At 41.2% G+C, this 21,516-nt stretch overlaps 2 protein-coding genes across 2 annotated transcripts in view; one reads left to right on the top strand and one right to left on the bottom strand.

Annotated features, from left to right (window-relative positions):
* Positions 1–21,516, top strand: part of cdkal1 (CDK5 regulatory subunit associated protein 1-like 1) — a 260,633-nt gene that overhangs the window by 69,780 nt on the left and 169,337 nt on the right. Inside the window, exons 5-7 of the mRNA XM_085366272.1 lie at positions 10,613–10,709; positions 14,442–14,490; positions 19,774–19,894. Of these exons, the coding sequence (XP_085222398.1) occupies positions 10,613–10,709; positions 14,442–14,490; positions 19,774–19,894 (267 nt within the window). The remainder of the gene's footprint in view (positions 1–10,612; positions 10,710–14,441; positions 14,491–19,773; positions 19,895–21,516) is intronic.
* On the bottom strand, positions 6,201–8,190 carry LOC146622556 (E3 SUMO-protein ligase ZBED1-like). Its single transcript, XM_085365228.1, has 2 exons — positions 7,957–8,190; positions 6,201–7,604 (listed from the first exon to the last, which is right to left on the bottom strand). The coding sequence occupies exons 1-2, from the start codon at positions 8,188–8,190 to the stop codon at positions 6,201–6,203; spliced, it is 1,638 nt and encodes a 545-aa protein (XP_085221354.1).

The raw sequence follows: 21,516 nt of genomic DNA, 5'->3' as shown, positions 1-21,516 counted from the left end.
AGATCGCTCATGGACACTCGTCTGTCTTTAAAAGGTCAACCTTACATTTGGCAGTTAACTTCGGGTGGGCTCTGTGGGACTTTGCTCTCAGGTTTCCCCGCGTTTGATCTCCTCTAGCTTCACCCCTGTGCTGTCTTTTCTCTCTCCTTCTTATAAAGATGTTCTTTTCACAGTTTCGCTGAATCCTTCTTTGCTTTTCCTCCCTCTTCGCTCTCTCTCTCAGCAACATCTCCTACAGGATCCTGTTCCACTACATTAATGGCTTTCATTTATTTTAGTTTGTCTGCAGTCAGATCCCTTAGGCCCAGAGTTAGCTGCTGTTTTATTTATATTGTTTGCGTTTTGACAGTTGTTTTGGGTAAACTTTGCAGATGTACTTATTCACTCAGGGAAGGCTACATTCTTCATCAGAGTAACAGCCTGTGCTGTCAGTCAGCACAGATCCATATCCTGCTGCTGCTTGGATGAAACACGTGGGGAAATAAATATGGAACGATGAATAAAACATATATTGAAGCAGCTCAAACGTATGTAAGGTAAAGTTTTAGGCTTCGATATCCATCCTGGAATTGAAATTAGGACAGTGACCATCCGTGAGACTGAATTATTCTGTGTGTAGAAGTTTGTGGAAGTGACACATAAATGAAGTGGAAGATTAGATACATTTGGCCTCACATTCGCACACACACCGGTTCACATCTTAATTACTGAGGCTTGATGGGTACTTAACCTTGCCCCTTGCTGCTTATGCTAATGCAGAGAGGTCAGGAGTGTGCCGAGTGGCTGGCTCGCTGTCAAATCAGCCAGAAACAACTGTCGGAGTGGAGATGAGAGGATGAGGGAGACAGGGGCAAGGACAAGCCAGATATAGGAAAGGGAAGAAGGGACACACCTGACATGTTGGTAAGTTTATGTTTTGGACTTTGCTTCCCCCGAAATGCATCGAATTCAAATCACGCTAAACCGCCAATGTGTACATCTCACATACACAAAACTCCTCACCACTCTTACCAGTATGACCTCATCCTTTAAGCAACATGCTTGTAAAGGAGCATATGGCTGGCTCTGTGTGTGTGTGTGTGTGTGTGTGTGTGTGTGTGTGTAATGAGCTCATCCTCTCCCCCACTATGTAGGGCTGAGGATGTTGAGCAGCAGGGAGAGTCACTGAGAGGACACAGTTACACTAGCGTTATACTCACCATGTTTGCAAGTATGCCAGGGGTCTGTTTGTATCTGTCCTTCAAAATCAGAGGGTGTGCGCAAACTGGACACCAGCACTTAGGGCTGTGCGATATGACTAAAATCTCATATCCCGATATAACACATTTATCGCCCCGGCAATGATATATATCACAAAATTTTTACATCTCCTGTAAATTCTGTGAATCTCGGGCAACTTGACTTGCGTGAAGTGTTTTCAGCTGGACGTCGTGTAACTGGAGTCGAGTGTTGAATAAGTTGAAACAGCCGCAACTTTCTTGGTGAGTATTTATTACACGGTGTGCTGCGGGGAAAAGCCTGTTCTAAGGTTTATGTTTTAGCACCTGACGGCTCTTTTTAGCTTCTCGTCTGTAAACACTCTACATGCTATTTCATGTGATTCAGATTTTGAAAAATCTCAATAGGGTCTTCAGCTTAATTGTGAAAGGTTTATGTGGAAAATAAACAAGCGGACGGTGGAGACACGCAATGCTTTTACCGCCGTTGTTGCTAATGACAACATGTAAAAACAGTCGCTTGTCCGTCCGTAGTGTGATTATATTAAATATAAGAGAAGGATAGAAGTATAAGAAATCCTACAGTTACCATCAAACAGTGAAAAAATATTGCTGTAAACAGTTTATTTTGCGACACCACGAAACAAACAATAGCATAAAATGAAACGAAATATGTTTTTATATCGTCATCCGATATATATCGTTATATCGAAGAGCCCTACCAGCACTCTGTGCTGGTGTCCAGTTTGTTGCGACTCCATGTACTTATCCGTGCAACCTCTACACTACGGCAGCACCAACAACTGTAGGCAGGCTAGAAAGAAAGAAGTATAATACAAAACCACAAACTATAGTGGATGTGTTTATGTATAGATGGTTTTTCCTCCACATCGAAAGGAGCCAGCTGAGGTGGTTCGGACATCTGACAAGGATGCCTCCTGGGCGCCTCCTGGGTGAGGTGTTCCGGGCATGTCCCACCGGGAGGAGGCCCCGGGGCAGACCCAGGACACGCTGCAGAGATTATATCTCTCGGCTAGAGGATAAGCTGGAGGAGGTGGCTGGGGAGAGGGAGGTCTTGGCTTCTTTGCTTAGGCTGCTGCCCCCGTGACCCGGCCCCGGATAAAGCAGAAGAAGATGGATGGATGGAAGGTTTTTCCGTCAGCATCAGCTCCTTGTGCACCTCTAGACCACTTCTAGTGGGATGCTACAGTTCTTTGCACTTGCACATGTGTGACTGTGATGATACCATGGAAATCAAAGTTGTGTAGAGAAGATGTGGCAAACTCATCTTAATATATCTGGTCTGATGTGACCAGATATATTCAAATATATGGTATTATGTTCTTTCCTTGGGGTCATATTGCCCATGCTACGTTTTCTTGAAACATCCTAAGGTTAAAATAAAATTAAAATTAAAGTGCTGCCATTTGGCAAGACTGAATGAGATCGAGTGGGCCTTGCAGATGCACAATGTGCTCATAGGAAGGAGCAAACCAACAATGGCAGACACACTGGAACTGTTGCAGAACCACACAAGGAGAAGAAAGTTTGAATCGGTCTTTGATTTTTAAGTCTGAGTCACAGAACTTTGTGATAATTTCTGCCTAATGCACAGACTCCTGGCTTTCATTCTTGCTCTGACTAAGAAACCTCACTAGATTGGCGTCTAGGTTTTAGTGCCTCTGATAATTGTTCTGGTTTGATCTAGACAATGGAAATACACATTAAATGTTTCTGTGGGAGGTGGTGGCTATCTTGTTGACCATAGCAGTGTGTAGGATAGTGGTCTTCTGTTCAGGTCAACACAAAACTTCATATAAGCCCAAAGTGTTCATTGTTCTTGACAATGACAATAAATAAATACTACTAAAAAAAAAAAAATCTTCTTTTTTTGGGTTGTATGGAAGCCCCAAACGCAATTTCATTGTTCTTGACAATGACAATAAATAAATACTACTAAAGTGACGCTACATATGCTATGTTAAAAAGCATTTCGTAAAAAGGATAAAGATCGATACCTTTTGTTTCGATCTTAGTCCCACAGGTGGGAAACCAATTTTCCACCTGTGGGACTAATAAAGGTCATCTCATCTTATCTTTGCCATTTTTCTTGTTAACATAACCATTTTCAAATGAGTAAGAATTAAGGAGACTTCAGCATATTACCTCCGTTTATATGATGTCACTACATCTCAGCGGCTGCTGTAATCCACTAAGGAAGGGCCTCTCTTTCACTTCAGGTTTTGTTGTGACAAAGTTGAAGAGGCCTTTATATAGGTCATGCACTGCGGTCCATCCAGTGCCTTAAGTTATTTTAATGTCATATTCATAGCAGAGACATCTCCCAAGTCAACCTGATCAAGTCACTTGGACATTTAGTCTGGTTTAATTTGACTGATTCACTGTGTCTACTGAGCTGTTAAAAACCTGTATGTACAGCACAGCACTCTGTACCATGCATACATATCACAGAGGTCATACATGTATGCATAGAATATTGTGCACTGATGGCATTGCCAGCCAGGACCATGTGTATGCATTGTATCGTTGAAGCATGTGGGTGTTCAGTGTGTGTGTGTGTGTGTGTGTGTCTGTGCGTGTGGTCCTGAGGCAATGGAGAGTGGTGACAAAGAGTTGACAGAGGGCCGTAGAGATTTAGGGCGAGGTGCCAAAGAAGTCAAAGAGAAACGTGTGTGTAGACACACACACACACACACACACCTCGTCGTCTGATCTTGGGGGACATCTGCTCTAGTCCGGGTCACTGGCAACGAGCGCTTGGTTGGGCTCAAAAGTATCACCACGGCAACCGCATCGCATAATCCCATTCCGTCCCATCCCACCCAGGAACTGCGTGCGGCGTGATTGGCCCGTTCCCCCTGGGGCACTGAGGCGGCGACTCAGGCGCTGTCTGCTTACTCGCTGTGTCAGCTATGGCTCCGAGTCTGTGTGCAGAGAGCGAGCAGAGCATTAAAGGAACGTTTGGCGCATTTTGGCAGGAGACGGTGTGAATTATGCAGACGCACCCCTACTGTGAGTGTGTCTGTATGTGCGGCGTTGCCAGTGTGGGAAGAACAAGCTACTCTAAACAGATACCGACTCTTTTGTCCGGGCTTTTCTGACTCACTTAACCTAGTCATGAAAGTTTGTATGTGCACTGTGTACCTGTTTTTCCAGTTAAACAGATTCTGGTTCTGAAACTACACCGCCTAATGCCAGCAGCTTCTTATAATCAAATAATGACAAAAGTCCTTAATCTTTGCTTTCATCTCTTTTTTTCTCCTCCATCTCTTCTCTCATACAAACTTTAGCTTTTATCAGTCCCCTCATTTCTCATACACGAGACAGATTAAACTGGCTTTGAATTGCGATGTCTACCTTCACAGATCTTTCTCCCATCACACCATGCTCTCCCACCCCCACCCTCCCCACCTTCATCACTTTCTTTGTTTTTCTGAAGAATCAAACAGTCTAAATTAAAACACAGCTGACAGTTCTGCATCCAGTTTCATTGCTGCTCCTTGCTGCCTACTCCTATGATTCCTACCTCACTTACAAGCATCCCCCCTGCCCCCCCTTCCGTCCCTCCCTCTCTACCTCCCTCTTTCACTCCAGCTGTCAGGAGGCTTCATTATTAAAGATTCATTGCAGAGTCTGGGCAGCTCTTCCAAAAGCTTTTGTCAGACAGACCGAATGCCTTAAATCTCACTGTCACTAACTGGATGTGACATAAAGACTTGCATAAATCCACATGCACACTCACAAATACACACACACAATTTCCTTCTGGTTTGTTTCACGAATTCACTACCTCGCTGCTTTTTAATTCAGATTGTCTTATCAGTGTGGATTTCTAAAGCCTTGTTAAGTGTTTTACCAGTTATTAATCAATATTGTAAATATTTGACATGCAACATGAAATGTTTGACATTGCTTTGTTTTGTCAATATTGGATTTTCTGCATTACCAATTTAAGTAGTATAAAAAACACATATATGTTCACATAATGTACCTTAGTTAATGTGAAAAGGAAAAATGGTGCCTTTGTTTACTAGTTTGTTTCCACCTCAAGTGTAATGCATGCTTTGCTATATGTGCTTCATACTAGGGTTGGGCGATTGGACGAATATATCGACTATCATCGATAGTTTTTACAAGGGCGATTTATTTATTTATTTGCCCATGAGTAAGTTTGCTAATAATGATGGAGCTAATTGCAGCAGTCAACAGAAAAAAAATTAATAGCACTGTTTTAACAGCACTCTCTTACATCTGCGTCCTCAGAGTGCGCTCAAATGCTTGTTGATGGAGCTGCAGAAGCTGGTGATAGTCTAGCATACTCAGCCGGATGGTGGACACATGCATGCTCATGCAAGTTAGTCGTGTTTTTCTGTACTTTGCTCGCATTCTACGTCTGCACAGGCGGCACACCACTTTGGTTACATCCATAGGTTTACCTGTTTCATCCGGTTTAAAGCCAAAGAAATCCCAAATTGGCGACTTTATATTTTTTTAGTGCTGTCAGTATTTACACGCCGTCATCACGACTAACGCGATTAACAATTAACCTGTGTGGAGCGCAGATTGAGTCAAAATCCCTGAAATGGCAGTTTGTCAAAATTTTGTTCATTCTGCGCTCCAGATGGGTTGAGAGTAGGGCTGCCACAAACAATTATTTTGATAGTCGACTAGTCACCGATTATTCTTGCGATTAGTCGACTAATCAGATTATGCATCCATTGGACGTAAAACGTACAGATTATTGCAGCAGCATGCATCTGCTCTTATACAACTATCATTAGCTTACAGCTTTAAGTGTTTAAGGTATGTGAAACTAAAAATAAAGACAAGATGATAGTTTATTAAACTTTTAATGAAATTTCAAGTTTGAAGCCACCCGAAAACAAATATAACAAAATAGCATTTTGTGCTCAGTCCTCACAACTATATTGAACTTTGGGACTATATAGTCAGTATAGCAATCTACACGAGATTATTGTTCATAGCCAGGAAAGTTAGCTTTTCTACATGTTCTGCAGAAAGGCTTGCTCTCTTTTGAGAGCAGATGTTCCCTGCTGTGGAGAAGATCCGCTCCGATGGGGTGGAGGTTGCAGGAATGCACAGAAAAGATTTAGCTAGCTTTGATAGTGTGGGGAAACGTCCCTCATTTTCGCTCCACCATTTAAGAGGATCGTCCTTTTTAGAAACTGTGGCTTCTTTAAAGTACAGCTGAACTTCACTTCTCACAACTTGGACATCTTGGTCCTCCTTAGATGCTTCTTCCTCATTGTCACCCTGACTGTCTGTGTCAGACTCAAGGAGGTTGTCCAGAGCAGTCTTTTCAGTTCTACCTGAACCATTGGCTGTCTGCACTTTTGCATGCTCATGTGTCCCAGCATTTGCTTCTTTGACAGCAAGCACTTCAACAGTCCCTTGCACTCTGATGACATCTTCAGGAGCCAAAAACGTCAACTTTCTGTATCTGGGGTCCAAGGCAGCTGCGAGAATAACAGAGTTTTCTTTGTCTGCTGAGAAAGTACATATACTCCCCCATCTCTGTGTTATGCCTTTTTCTGCACTGGCAATGAAAGATTTTCCTGAGCTCGTCTCCAGTTGGCTTTGGTGTACAGCCCGTGTCAGCCCTTTGACCACCTGTGGAAGACCTGAAACCGTTGTGTACTTCTGTCCACTAAGGTAAACAGTAGCAGTCTCAAAAGGTGCCAAACCTTGCTTCAGTTCTTCAAGCAGCACCCACTGCTCTGGCTTCAAGTCGAAGTAGTGTTTCCCCCTTGGCGTTACCTCGGGATCTGAAAGAGTGGCAGTGAGAGGCCAGCGCTGTTCGAGGAGTCTTTCTATCATGTGGAATGTACTATTCCATCTTGTACTGACATCTTGGATCAGTGTATTTTTCTTCACATTCATTTGCTCCTGTTTCATTTTTAGTCTTGTACTAGCCAGCTCGCTTCTCTTAAAGTGCTCCACTAGCTGCCTAGCAGCACCTAGTGCTCTGCTGATGGTGGTTTCTTTGAGAGCAGTATTGACTATGAGCTGGAGTGTGTGTCCAGCACAGCGGATAGAGGCCCATCCATGTTTTTCTTCAAGAAGTCGCATTGCTGCCACCATATTGGAACCACTGTCATGTACTACTGCTTTTATTTTGGCAGGCAAGATGTCAAACTTTGTTAGCACCTCTTCCATCCATGTCATTATATTGGCACCAGTATGCCTCTCCTCAAGAGGCATGGTATCAAGGATGAAGCTCTTCATCTTCCAATCTTCACTCAGGAAATGGCAAGACACACCAAGGTAGGCCTCTGTTGCACGACTGGTCCAGACATCAGCAGTCAGGGTGAAGAAACCTTTGACACCACCAAGGGTCTGCTTTACCTAAAGATATGAGATGATTTGGAACAATAGTAAGCATTAGGGAAATATATTACAGTATATTTTTTCATTATTAATAATGCTTGTCAGTTTATGCATTAAGATTTGAATTTACCAATTGAATAATTCAGTTACATCAAATACACTTACGTATGTTAAACAATAAACATTCAACATATCAGTAAAAAAAACAAACAACAACAACAACTTTCCATTACATGCTTTAACCAAGATTAATTTATTGGTTCCTCAGTCAGCAAGCTCTATATTATTTCATCATGAAATGTATTAAATTCTAATACAAATTGCTATTTTGTTTTGTGGTGTGAGAGAGTGGAGAGAAAGAGAGACCAACCTTCTCAAAGGTAGCATCATATTTCTTTTCCATCAATTTGGTGAAGTGGGATCGGCCTGGTAGGTAGTTATCATGGTAATGTGGGTTGAACTGCTTGATCATCTCTTTGAAACCTTGATCATCAACCATAGACAGGGGTCTCATGTCCGTCACCAACATGTTCAAGATTGATTCAGTCAGGACATCTGCTTGCCGAGGTGTACATGTTGTTGGCTTGGTGACAAAGTCGTCCATTGAAGACGAACGTATTTTTTTAGCAGTCCTGTAATGTTAACAGCTATTAATATAAGCAATAATAAGTAGTGCTCTCAGCGTTAATCTCGTCAATACGATGTTAACGCGGCAAATCCCCGTTAGCGCGAAAACGCGGTGCGAGGGCTGCATGGCACTGACTAACGGGGATTTGCCGCGTTAATGCGGTTATGGCGTTAACATCATACTAACGAGATTAACACTGACAGCACAAATAATTAGCAGCTTGCTGTTTACAATAATGTTAGCAGCTAACTAGCCAATTAGCTTACCGAGACGACTGTACCACTTCGTCGTCGGATGCCACGACGTGCTTCCTTTTTAGATGCTCGTGCATCGCCGTTGTACTGCCATGGAAGGCAAGTTCCATTTTGCAGATTTTGCATTGGACCTTCTTTTCTTTTGTTTGGTCAAAATGCTCCCAGACTTTCGAGTTCCGTTGCCGAGTAGCCATGATAACGGAGACTGCTGCTGCTGCTTCTTCTTCTTCTTCTTCTTCTTCTTCATCTTTGCCGTTTAACGGTATCCTTGTAGGTGCATTTCCGCCATCTTCTGTTTCAGTCCGTTATTACACTCTTAAATCTTACTGTTATTCCTGCACCTTTCAGGATTTTACGGCATTTAAACGATGTGTCGACTATTAAATTAGGCGTCGACGATTTTGATAGTCGACGTAATCGTGACTAGTCGACTAATCGTGGCAGCCCTAGTTGAGAGTGTTAAAAATTTTAATCGTGATGACCGCGTTTAAGGTGCGTTAACAGTCGCCCATTGGCGATTGTTGGGCTGATGATTGGAAAATTTTTACATATTCCCTTCAAGTTCAGATCATGTAATGATGAAAAACCCAAGAGCTACATCTCAGAAGCTACAGGCTGCAGTTAGCATGATAAATGTGAAAGTTCAGTACAGTTACGAGGATAAAGCCAGTTCTTTCTAAAAAGAACACGGCAGCATTGCTAAGGTTTATGCAGTTTCATTTGAAGAAACCACAAGATTTCTGGAATGATGTACTTTAGACATATGACAGTGGAGATATTTGTCCATGTTTGTAAAAAAACAAGCACAGCGTATCAGCCAACCTCATGCTAACTGTTCAGCACGGTCATGGAGGGATAAGGATTTGGGCTTGTTTTGCAGCCACAGGGCCAGGACACTTTGCAGTCATGGCGTCGACTGTGAACTCTTCTGTTTAGCCTCCAATTATTCAAATTGGAGGCTAAAGCTTGGCTGAAATTCAGTCTTACGTCAGGACAATGATCGCAAGCACAGCAGCAAATCTATAGCAAAACGTGTGAACATGGAAAGAATAAAGGTGCTGCAGTGGCCAATCAAAGACTAGACCTGTATGTTTTTGGGCTCAGCCATTTAGCGACTGAAATAATGATGTTCTCAGCTTCATATACTGAGCATTTTCTCACCTAATAACTTGTAGCAGAGTCAATTTGCATGACAGGGCAAATTGCAAGTACAATAAACTCACAACATTAGTTTTTTTAAATTAATTTTTAAGTTTCACGTAGATTTATTTCATAGATGTGCACAATTTACTTTTAATTAAATCCACACTTTAAATAGATTTTTTTCCTGTAATTTATTTATAAAGTTTGACTTTAAGATTTGGGTATCAGAAGAATTTGGAGGTTTGTTTCATATGCTAGAACATACAGACAGGTTTTTATCACTGCATGCAGTTGATTTTGCTTGTTTGCACTGTTGTCAAGCCGTTATCCATTAATGACTTAGGAGCACAGTAGCCTTACGTGCAAAGATGAATGCAATTAGCTGGGAACATCTTACTCCAGCAATGATTTCAAAAGCTGTTTTCATCAGCTACAGATCAAAATGCCTCTGGACCTTCAATCAGTCAGAGCAAAGAAATGTGCCATGTAGGGCTGAGGTGACAATGTAAAAAGCCTACAGTGTGGTCATTATATCAAACACGCCTCATTTTAAATAAACAGTGGTGATTGGCTTGGCAAAGGCTTGTGGAAATCTGTTTTAATGGGTCGGGGGCCAGATGCATTCTGCCAAATGAAGCATAAGCTTGGATTCATCCATTTCCCAAGCTATCGGAAAGTATTTACTCCCACTGAAAATTGCATTAGAATATGTCAGGCTAAGAAATTTTCTAGTGGAGATCAAAAATTACATGCACACAGATGGTCGGAGGGGAAGACTTTAGCACATATGATATGAAGGAGTCATTTTAATTTTAACCGTTGAGGTTCTAAAATAAGATGTTCATCTTCAAAAGGATCCAGAGGATATATTAACTATATTTTTGATCATAGTTTTTTTTCCTGGGTTAAATCAGAAAGTGAAACAGAAAAACAGTAGTGTTTGTCATATATTACAGTTAACCTGCTATTCTATGCTTATTTCTCTTTTTGCTTTTGCACAGAAAAGCCCAGGAACAGCAGAAAAAGGTGGTAGTAGCAGGATGCGTTCCCCAGGCCCAGCCGAGGATGGACTACCTCAAAGGTCTCAGCATCATTGGGGTACGTGCACTTTCTGTGAACATCTGTGTATTTTGACTTGGCTGTATTAAAGGTGCGTCTCTTTATCTTCCTTTGTGTCCGATGACGAGTACAGACGGACACGCTTTTCGAGACTGATCGGGATGTCATTCACGGGGCAGCTAACCTTGCTCTGTCTTGGGCTCATTCTCTTCAGGCAGAACATTTCCCAGTCACAAATGTTCTGCATGAGAAGGAAGATCGGGTACATTAACTCCTGTACTATGGGGAGGTGTTATGGGTGAACAGAGACGGAGCTAGGAAAGGACACGTCAGTGATTCCTCAGCATAGACTGCTTCCTTTAAAGGTGGCATGGGGGCAGTCTAGCCTCTAGTTACTTTTGCTACTAGTATTAATATATTTTAGAGAGTACAAGCGGCAAACAGACAAATATGACAATAAATACATTTTAACTTGTTACTTGTTTAAACTGAGCTATTCTGCTTTGGTTACCAGCCACTGGTGAGTGATTGGAGTGCATAACAAAGAGATACAGAGCAGATGAATTATTCTGTTTCACCTTTGCTGTCACAGAAAGGAACTAATGGATATGTCAAGCCTGTTGTTGGTTAATAGCTAAATGAGTGTTCCTCATTGAATAATTGATTCAGTTCATTGTTTGTTTGCTTTTCAGCACACTGCCACAGTGCAGCCTGGACAAAATCATCCTAACACTTCTATGCCTAACACATATACACAGTGGCCACTTCATTAGTTACACCTGTTCAGCTTCTTGTTAATGCAGACAACTAATTACCCGGTAACATGGCAACTATTGAGCGCATTGAGGCATGTAGACGTCAAGACACAGTGCTGAAGTTTAACCTGAAAGGTGCTTCACGTGACCTTGAATGTGACCTGGTTGAGAGTGCCAGTCGAGATAGTCTGAATATTTCAGAAACGTCTTATTTACTGGGATTTTCCCACACAACCGTCTCTAGGGGTTTACAGAGAATAATCCAAAAGCAGGAGAAAAAGAATGAGTGGCAGCTGGTAGGAAGGCAACGGTGAATCAAAAAACCCAAGGTATGCAGAAGAACGTCTCTGAATGCATAACATGTCTAACCTTGAAGCAGATGGGCAGTGCCATGAGAGCTCCTGTCAGCTAAGAAAAGAAAAGTGATGCTACGATTTGCACACGCTTACCAAACTTCATATGTTAGTGTCAGAAGTTGGAGTAAAGAACATGTAAACATGGATCAGTGCATTGTAGTAACAGTTCAGGCTCCATACAATTTACTTCAGTACTGACTGAGTATCATTTAAATAGCACAACCTACCTGAGTATTGTTGCTGACCATAACCCTTTATGAACAAAGGGTACCGCTGTTCTGTTAGCTGCTTCCAGTAGGATAACACACCATGTCACAAAGCTTAATTCATATCAGATTGATTTCTTGAAGATGTCTGCACGCCACAGTCACCAGATCTCAATCCAGAAGAGCACCTTTGCGATGTGGTGGAATATGAGATTTGCATCATAGATGTGCAGCTGACAAGTCTGCAGCATTTGTGTGATGTTATCATGTTTCCAGCACCTTGCTGAATTGGCGCCATAAAAAAGTTTTAAAGACTAAAAGTCTCTAATCTGGCAGGGTATTTTTAAAAATGTAATTCAACCAGGATATGCCTTCTAAATCTCCGTACAAAGCTGTGCTCTTATTTCTATAATTGGATATTTTGTTTTTTTTATGGAAAGTAAAACAAGCTGCTGAAAATGGGAACAAATCAAACAGTATTGTGTTGATTACTCCCACTACCTTAAAATGAATGGATTGAAGACAGCTCAAGTGCTAAGTTAGATACTTTAACAATAAATAATGTTATTCAGTTTGAGTTAAAAATGCCACAATGTAACTTAATACGATTCAGATATAGTGACACACATATAATATGATTCTATTCAGATAAACAGGCTTGTGTTTATAATAGGCTTCAGGGTGAAGCACAAACAGCGTATAACTGCCAGAGCTTCAGTGACAAGCATTTTTAACTTAAAGACACACGCATGCATGAACAGGCACACTGTGTAACAAACCCAGACATAAATATATGAGAATGCAGAGTCCCTCTGTATTCCCACAGTGGAACATGTAATGATAGTGGCAGTTGGTGGGTTATGCAAATTGGATGCAAATACAAGTTCAGAATTTGTGTATAGTGATTGCACCAACGGCCAGATAAGGAGTGTAGTTAAAAATAAATAGGCGGGCCTTCCTGTTGGATTCATTTTATGTGACCTGTGTGCGTATTGCCAGCTTTTCTGAGTGGTGTTTTATTGCTGTTGTGCTGTTTTGTTTGAGGTTGCTGTTTAATGACTGCAAATGTATTGTGTGAGCTTCATAGACAGTCACGCAAGACTGCAGTGTTTCGCTTTTCTTAACTAGACTTGTCGCATCCTGTAACTGCCATGCATCGCACACCTACGCAGTGCTGGTTAACTAATCAGAGGATTGGAATGGGCATGCAAAGCTGTGAGCAGGAAATGTCACACCTCAGTATTTATGGTCCTGTTTTTTAAAAATATACAATTTTAATTACTTTATCGAAGGTTAATCCAAATACTATGGATGTCGCATTAGTGCTTGTCATTAAGTTATGGTAATAGAACGACAAACCTTAAAATAAAGCTTAAGCACAGGCAGAAATGTATGTCGTCCAGTAGACCTGTGACTGCCTTTTACATGCAACAAATGTGCTGAATATATCAGTATTTATCCTTTTCTTTCTATGGGTACAATGGAGGATTTAAAAACAGCCAAAGTTGAAAAGTGCGATCTAAATTAATAGCTGAAATGCACACCTGAGTTTTACTCTATGTAGGGACGCCTGCTGCTGCTCTGAATGGGCCCAGATTGCTTGACCATTACACTGAAAAAGGTTTTACTCAGGCATGTGGCATGCAAGTAACTGCTTCCTGCAAAGCACAGCGTGAATCTGAGTGTGTGTGTGTTTGAAAGGAGGCTTATTTTAAGTGATGGGCCTGAAGGCATTGAGAGCCAGTGCCAAGGGCCAGTGTAGAGTGAAAGTGAAGAGAATTCGAGGTGTGAGGGATGCTGGGAAGAGCGAAAGGAAAATAACAGCAGAAAAATGACCAGTTTTTTTCCCCCCTGTCACTACTTTAGTATTCTGTTTCTTTCTTTCTTTCACTCGTTCTGCTTCCTTTCCTCTTCATGTAATATCGGTTGGTAGATAAGTAAAGTTTGAACTCCTCGTTTAATATTCTGGCTCTTTTAGTATCCAGATTACCCTACTTAAAGTCTGCCTGTTATTAAACTGTGGCCTGTGGGGGCCTTGTTTATTCTCTTTATTAGTGCGGTGGTTCATTATAGTAGCCATTAGCAGAACTGCAGGATTTGTTTTCTATGTGAGACAATGAGGAGAAAAACACAGCTATGGACTTGGGTAATGCTTTATTGTTACCTATGTGGTCGGATCTATCACAGAACGTGTTTGTCAGTACATGCACAATAAACACTCAGTGGCATTTAGGAAATCCATATTCCTTAATCCTGCCTGGTGATTGTAGCTTTTTGCGCTTGTCTCTGCTCTTATTGCATATGGCCTTTGTGTATATTTGCATATCCACCTTGTTTAAATGTGGATCAGAGTATCAGTGTGTCTGTGGGTCGTCAATATCAGGGTTCTGTTTGACTGTGAAGACTTGGGTTTTCAGGATCAATAAAGTTTTCTCTTGTTTCTTTGTGTTACAGGTCCAGCAGATTGATCGAGTGGTGGAAGTAGTGGACGAGGCTGTTAAAGGTATTTTACCACAGAAAGGCACACACACACGCATTCTTGTTTTACGGTCTTTGCGTGGTCTTTAACGTAATGCTAACCACCGCAATTAAACTCAAAACGAAGGTCCTCTAACACAAATCCATATCCCGACTACAACACAAAACAAATTTGCACTTATGCATGGAAGGAATAAGATCCAAGGATGTATTATTTTATCCAACCATCCATCCATCCATTCGCTTCCACTCATCCTTTGGCAGGGTCACGGGGGGCACTGGAGCCTATCCCAGCTGTCTTAGGGCGAGAGGCGGGGTACACCCTGGACAGGTCGCCAGTCTGTCATAGGGCTAACACATATACACACACAACCGTTCGCACTCACATTCACTCCCGCATTCATACCTATGGGCAATTTAGACTTTCCAACTAACCTATCCCCACTAAGTGCATGTCTTGGGACTGTGGGAGGAAGCTGGAGGACCCGGGGAGAACCCACGCAAACACGGGGAGAACATGCAAACTCCACACAGAAAGGCCTAATGGTGGAATTGAACTCAGGACCTTCTTGCTCATGCTAACCACCGCGTGTATTATTTTAGTCTCTCCACTTTTACTACCTTACTACAGTCTACTTGACCAGTAAGAATCAGAGTGTATCACACTGCATCAGAAGAGCACATAATCAAATGCTGATGACTTAATATTATACTAACACTGTTAAAAAAATCAAAAATTATTAGCTATAATAGTGTTAAGGTTGTTAAAAAATGTAGTATTTTCCAAAGTGAATGGAAAGAGCATGCTTTTTATGTTGTCATGGTAAACTAAAAACAACAACATTTGACTAAATAATTGTTTTAAATGTGTATTTTAAAGCAAAAGTCTTCAGCTTTTGTTGAAACCGATCTAACTGTCTGAGCTGCTTCTTAAATGATCCTCTCTGTCTGAGCAGCTCACTGACAGACACACATGGCAGTTATAGGTCATCCGTTTAAACTGTTAGCGAACCACCACACTTAGCTGTTTAATGACGGTCAGAGAGAGTTTACAGTGTGAGTGAGTCTAGTCAAGCTGTCATACATCCCCAGCTGTTCTCTAATAAAGAACAGATTGAGTTTACACTGTGTGTGTGTGTGTGTGTGTGTGTGTGTGTGTGTGTGTGTGTGTGCGCGTCTGAGTGACTACTTTGCACTGCAGGGTTCACTCTAATGAAGGACAGCTGAACTAAGGCTTAATTTTACAATGTGTCATCAAGCCTAAACTGTGAGCCTACACACAAGCTCACAGTCACACATCTACTCTGTGACTTTTATTCCCCCTTTCTTCTCTGTGATTTGCTCATTCTGTCTTTTTTTTCTCCCCATTTCTTTCTCCCACCCTTCCTACATCTTTTGATCTCTTCCCTTCCTCTCTTTCGCCTCTCACCCCCCGTTTCTTTCCCTCCCCTTTTCCTCCCACCATCAGCCCCTCCATAGAAACTAATTTCCCCAGTATCATTACTGTTCTTTATGACCTCGTATAAACTGAGAGCTGTTATTTCGTCTCAGAGGCCTTGGCATAAACCTTAAAGCTGGGGGATTTGCCTATCGTAATGGCTACTAAAATACTTACTTCAATGAACTGCTAATAGATACAGGTCTTTGCTGTGCCAAAATTGCTTGCAGGTCCTGTTTTCCACATGACAAGAGTACTCATATGCTTTTGGGGACTCGCTTCTTAGCGTGTGTGACTTTTTCATTTAGTTCCAGGCTTTAAATGAATTAAACATCCTTGATGTCATGAGGATACATCACAGTTGTAAAGCTGCTTTTTTATCATAGTGCATCTGTGCAATAAAGACTTCAAGTTACTACCTGTAGTATATGATAGCACGTGTTTTTATCCCGTCGTGTTATCTCAGCTTGACTCCCTGGCTTAGTCGGTGCATGCTCACTTATACAGTGTTATTTATTTGTTGGTGGTGGTGTTACTGTGGTTACGAGCTTGATTATCCAGATCAATTTGTTTTAGTTGTGCCGCAAGTTAATTTCTTGTTAACAACAACCCGTGCTTTGACTCCGTCTTGTATTCCGAGCCCACTGGCAGTTCCATTTACGGAAAAACAAAAAAAGACACATTAATGACACCCGTGGATACACATTTTTACAAGGGCAGCTTTTATGATTCTCGGCAATGCTCAACAGACAAATACAAACCACAAGAACAAATGAGTAAAAGAGTAAAATATTTTTAATCGAGAAGAATGTATGGAAAAACCCACAAAAAGATACTAATAATCTGATCTTGGGACTTTTTTATTATTAAGACTCCTAATATTCATATTCTTTCACTGAGAAATGCCCTTGGATAGTACTTTTTCACCTGATATTCATTTATCGTTAAGGAAACAGTTTATAGTTGGTGTGTGAATGCCACACAAAGACAGGGAGTAGGAAAAGCATAGTTAGGATAATTTATGTGTGCAGCTACAAATCAGAGAATATAACCTTGTGAGCCTTATTTCACCAGTATTAATAACCTGTTTATCAATGCAGAGGGAAAAAACTGAGCAGAAGTGTGGTTGAACAGATGCAGACAGATGATAGTAAGTGAAGTAAGAAGAAAGAAAAACTAGGACTTTTACTTATGTTTTAAGTCATCTGAAGATGTTCTGAGTATCGTATCCGCTCTGAGAGAGCCCCTCTAAATGTGACCAAAAAATCTTCCTTGTAAAGCATCAAAACCTGGATGACGTTTAAGGGAAGCACTCTTCGGAATTGTTGGCGTTGTAGCGCTCATGCATTTGATGCGTGTGTGAGAAAATTTCCCATCAAAACTGGTTGGTGTGAGATTTGGTCAGGACATAAACAGCTTTTTCAAAGACGGTCTTACATATTTAATAAAGAGTTAGGTTGAAAGGATAAATGGAAAAACAGGAAACCCTCCCGTCCTTCTCATCTGCCACCTCTGTCCCCTCTTTTCAATACATTCCCATCAGCTCTCCCCCATTCCTGCCTGCTACTTTACAATCAACCTAGAAAGCTCAACAAGACCCTCTGCTTATAAGACATCAGACACAGGTCAACAGGTCATCCTTTTAGCGTTCTACCTCTCCCTCCAAACCATCCATCTGGCTATCCTACACATCTTTCATCATCATCCAAGCATCTACAAATCTTAGCTTCACATCCATCTATCATTCCCTTTCCTTCCTTCTCTTTTCTGGTGTGTTTTAGTGGGACGTTATGAGTGGATAGGACATTTCTAGCAGTTTAGATTTAAAGGAAAGAAAAGAACAGATTGAGGAAAGTTGAGAAGGAAAAAGAGGAGGGCAGTCAGTCACAAGAAAATGTGGTATTAGTAGACGGGAGTGTGTGTGTCTATGACTATGCAGGGTTGCCCATCACAGCAGTTGGCCTCTGTAAACTCTGTAATTGAGATGACAAATAGTGAAGCGTTCTTTGGTTTTCTTCAGCAAGTCATATTAGCTATTTTATCTCTTGCTTCCCATTCATGGTCCCCTAGGCCCTGAAATTGAATTTGGCTTTGGGTACGTTCCTGGAGTGACTCCATGCTGGCAGTGAGATTATTTCTAGAGTCTTCTGCGGTAGTCACAGTGACAGGGGTCCTGTGCAGTATTAGAGAGCAAAGGAGTATGTGGGGAATGACAATTTCCAGTTTTATTAGAATGGACAAGCTCATTATTTGGGGGGAAAAAACATCTGGAAATCCAGCACCATACTGGTAATTGCTTTTTCCTGACAAGTCTGTGTTTGCAATTATGTTTAGTAAGTATATTTTCCCACCGCGCAGAAATAAATGTTCAATATGAAAGTAGAAAAAGAGGGAATTCTAAAAACAGATTTTACCACAAACCTGCACCGAAATTACTCTTGTGACTTTTTGTAGCCATTAACATTTCACATATTCCAAATGTTTCAGGGCATTATTAGCACATGCATGAGTTTTCAATCCTTGTTTCATGACTGAGGGTGGATGCACAGATCCAGGGGAGGAAAAAAAAATGTGGGGCCAAATGTGGTCCAAATCCCAGCTGTTTTCCACAAGGGACATTTTTGTATTTCCTTGCTTGTACTGGGATATTAAGACCAGTCATGCATCAGCGATTGGCTCTTTGTCCTCCTCTGGGGCAGATTGTCATTTTTATCTACCAATTGATAACCATGCTTCCTGCTCTGAACCCACCCTCCCAAGAGACCCTTGTATTGCGGATGAAAACAGGAAGACAATTCCATCCCTCAGCGCCTCCATCTCACACACAGCTAGCTAGCAGCCTATTAAACAGTTAGAGAAGAGAGAGTACTGCGTCCCATTTCCACACACCAAAGGCTAGATGTCACTAGCTGTTAGGCTCAGCTGTGGATTTTCATTTGCCTTGGTTGACACTATGATAGCCAAATATAAATAATTTCTGTTAGTTCTCACTGTGAGTAAAGTAGAGGAATCCCCTTTTTCATTTCTAATATTATCAGTTTTTGGTTTTTTCAATTTTTTTATGTGACTTTATTCTTGGTCAGTCTATTAGTTTACCTCCTTTTTTCTTTTGAATGTTGACAAACAGTGTGGCTTTCTGCGTCTTTGTTCCCTCCTTTTTTACTTTTCCTGCCTTTGTAATTAATTGTATTCAGCTGGGCCTTATTACCCTCTTCCTACTGTGTTTCCATTGTGTTTGTTAACCCCTAGTCTGTGTGAGGTTGTTAGGCATAGGATGGGTCTGTTCTTTTTGGTTGTACTTTTTGTTGGATACCAACTTTTATAGTGTGCATGGGCACACGCTGAGGACCCCTCCCAACCCCAAAACAGTGTTAATGAGAGCCAGAGGCCCCAAAGTCCATTTCTGAGAAGGAAAAACCCTGTTTGCATGTGCTTCGATCTGCTATTATGTCTTTGCTCATTGTCCTGTTCGTACTAAATTTATCCACAGTAGATGAGAGCGATTTATTTGAGGTCGATTTTGCACAATGGGAAGTTTGATTTCTGTTTGGCATTTTGCTTGTGGGTGAAATGCAAATATGATCTCATTGTTTGCATTGTAAGTTTGATGAGAGACATACTCACGAGAGAGCAAGTGCTCTGACAACCAATACGGGCAAAATGTTTCTTACGTCTGTTATATTGTATTTATTTTTCTCTTTAGCAGTGCAATTCAGATTTGGCATTTAAAATACAGCAACAAAAATACTTCAGTGTGCCTTTTTAAACATGTTTGCATCCATCTGCACATGGACAGTAGTGTGATAGTCAGTCAGCGTTTTAGTAGGATCATTTGATTATGTGAGACGATTTGTTTTTGTTGTTTTTCAGGCCACTCGGTTCGTCTGTTGGGTCAGAAGAAAGATGGAGGCCGAAGACTTGGAGGAGCTCGACTGGACCTCCCCAAGATCAGGAAGAACCCTCTCATTGAAATCATCTCCATTAACACCGGGTAGGACACGGAGACACTAACAGAAAACACAGCCTAAAGTGTTTATGTTACAACTGAATACAGTTTTATTGCCTTCCCAGTTTGCTGCATGTGCATGTCGGTGTGCTCTCTCTTTGTGGTTGCTCAGCTACTTGAGCAGCGCATCTCTATGCCTAATTAATAAGGGTATTTTAAATCACTTCACAAGGTGTGCATGCGTGTATGAAATCTGAGTATGTTCATGAACATATATTGGTATTTATCAAGTGGAAATGTAATAGGAGTAAAGTAAAGTAAAATTTTATTTATATAGCACCTTTCAAGATAAAATCACAAAGTGCTTTACAGAGGCAGAAAACGGACATTAAAATCTAAAACAAAACAAAATCAACCAAAAGCGCGTTTAAACAGACAGGTTTTTAACTGCTTTTTAAAAGACATGACTGAGTCTACAGATCTCAAACTCAAAGGGAGTGAGTTCCAGAGTCTGGGAGCCACTGATACAAACGCTCTGTCACCTTTTGTTTTTAACCTTGTATGCGGGACAACCAGCAACCCCTGGTCACAAGATCTCAGGGACCTGCTGGGGTGATAAGAAAGAAGAAGATCACTTAAGTTGGAGCTACACTGTGCAGGGCCCTATAAGTCATGATTATGATCTTAAATTGGACCCTGAACTTGACAGGGAGCCAATGCAGCTGAATCAGCAGGGGAGTGGCGTGCCTAACATGCCTCTCAGTTTTTTCTCAGTGTACTATTACAAAAGCATAATTTTAAAAAACGCATTTTCTCCATCATCGCTGTGATGATCTGCAGGATCTTGCCTTTTAAGTCACTCCTAGTTAATTTAAAAATAGTTTTTCTACATTATATCTAAATTTTGTCAATTTATATACATTTGATAATTAAGTCTTAAATACACAGACTCTGAGACCTACATCCTCTTGCACAGCTGGACTTTATGGGTGAATTTTATGTTGTTTACAGATATGTGTCCTCTAACTCATGCACTATATTCTCAGTAGACTAGTTAAAAAGGGTTATGACAGACTAATTCCTAGTGCTGGACCTCCACTGAGGATAATCCATCAATCATCCGAATGCATGTCTTCCGGGTCTATATATTAATGGCTTGACTCCCAGACCAAGTACTCTTGTACCAAAGCAATAATCCTCTTTATGAGTATAGCATTCTAGGCTTAAATGCACAGTATTTGTTCTTGTACAGATGTGTTCAGGCCCTCCTGCTTTTTAGCTAGCTGTCGAGTAAACAAGCTTAAGCTGTTCCTAAGCACCATTAAGAAGTTGTAGACTTCACATAATCAGCAGTGCATCGTCTCTTTCTTTGAACCTCTTGTGTTTACATTTATTACAGTCAGTGAGGGGGTTGAAGATTTTACTTGAATTACTAGTTTTCTCCTTGAATCTGTTGGACTACTTGCAGCAGCATTCTTATGCTTATTTTCGCACTTAACGTGATAAGATCATGCTTATCATGCTGCTGCTTAAAACTGTATTTGTTTTGTCAGCAAAGGTCTCCCTATATAGTGTCTGCAGTCATTGAAGTCATTATATGTAACATCAGTTTTGGTGTATAACCACTAGCATTGCTGTTGGTGGTAGTAAAATATATAGCCTGTTGT

The sequence above is a fragment of the Diplotaxodon limnothrissa genome, linkage group LG11 (assembly GCF_057381915.1).
Source record: "Diplotaxodon limnothrissa isolate DT_005_m linkage group LG11, D_limnothrissa_male_GT1.1, whole genome shotgun sequence".
Lineage (NCBI taxonomy): Eukaryota > Metazoa > Chordata > Actinopteri > Cichliformes > Cichlidae > Diplotaxodon > Diplotaxodon limnothrissa.
The sequence above is the reverse complement of the archived record's forward strand: the minus strand, read 5'-3'. Positions and strand labels throughout refer to the sequence as shown.

What these genes read in the sequence shown, in the direction of transcription:
- LOC146622556 (XM_085365228.1), bottom strand. Translation starts at nt 8,190, where the DNA reads ATGGACGACTTTGTCACCAAGCCAACAACATGTACACCTCGGCAAGCA. An exon ending in ATGATGCTACCTTTGAGAAG is followed by an intron (nt 7,605 to 7,956) that starts GTTGGTCTCTCT and finishes TCATATCTTTAG; the next exon opens with GTAAAGCAGACCCTTGGTGG.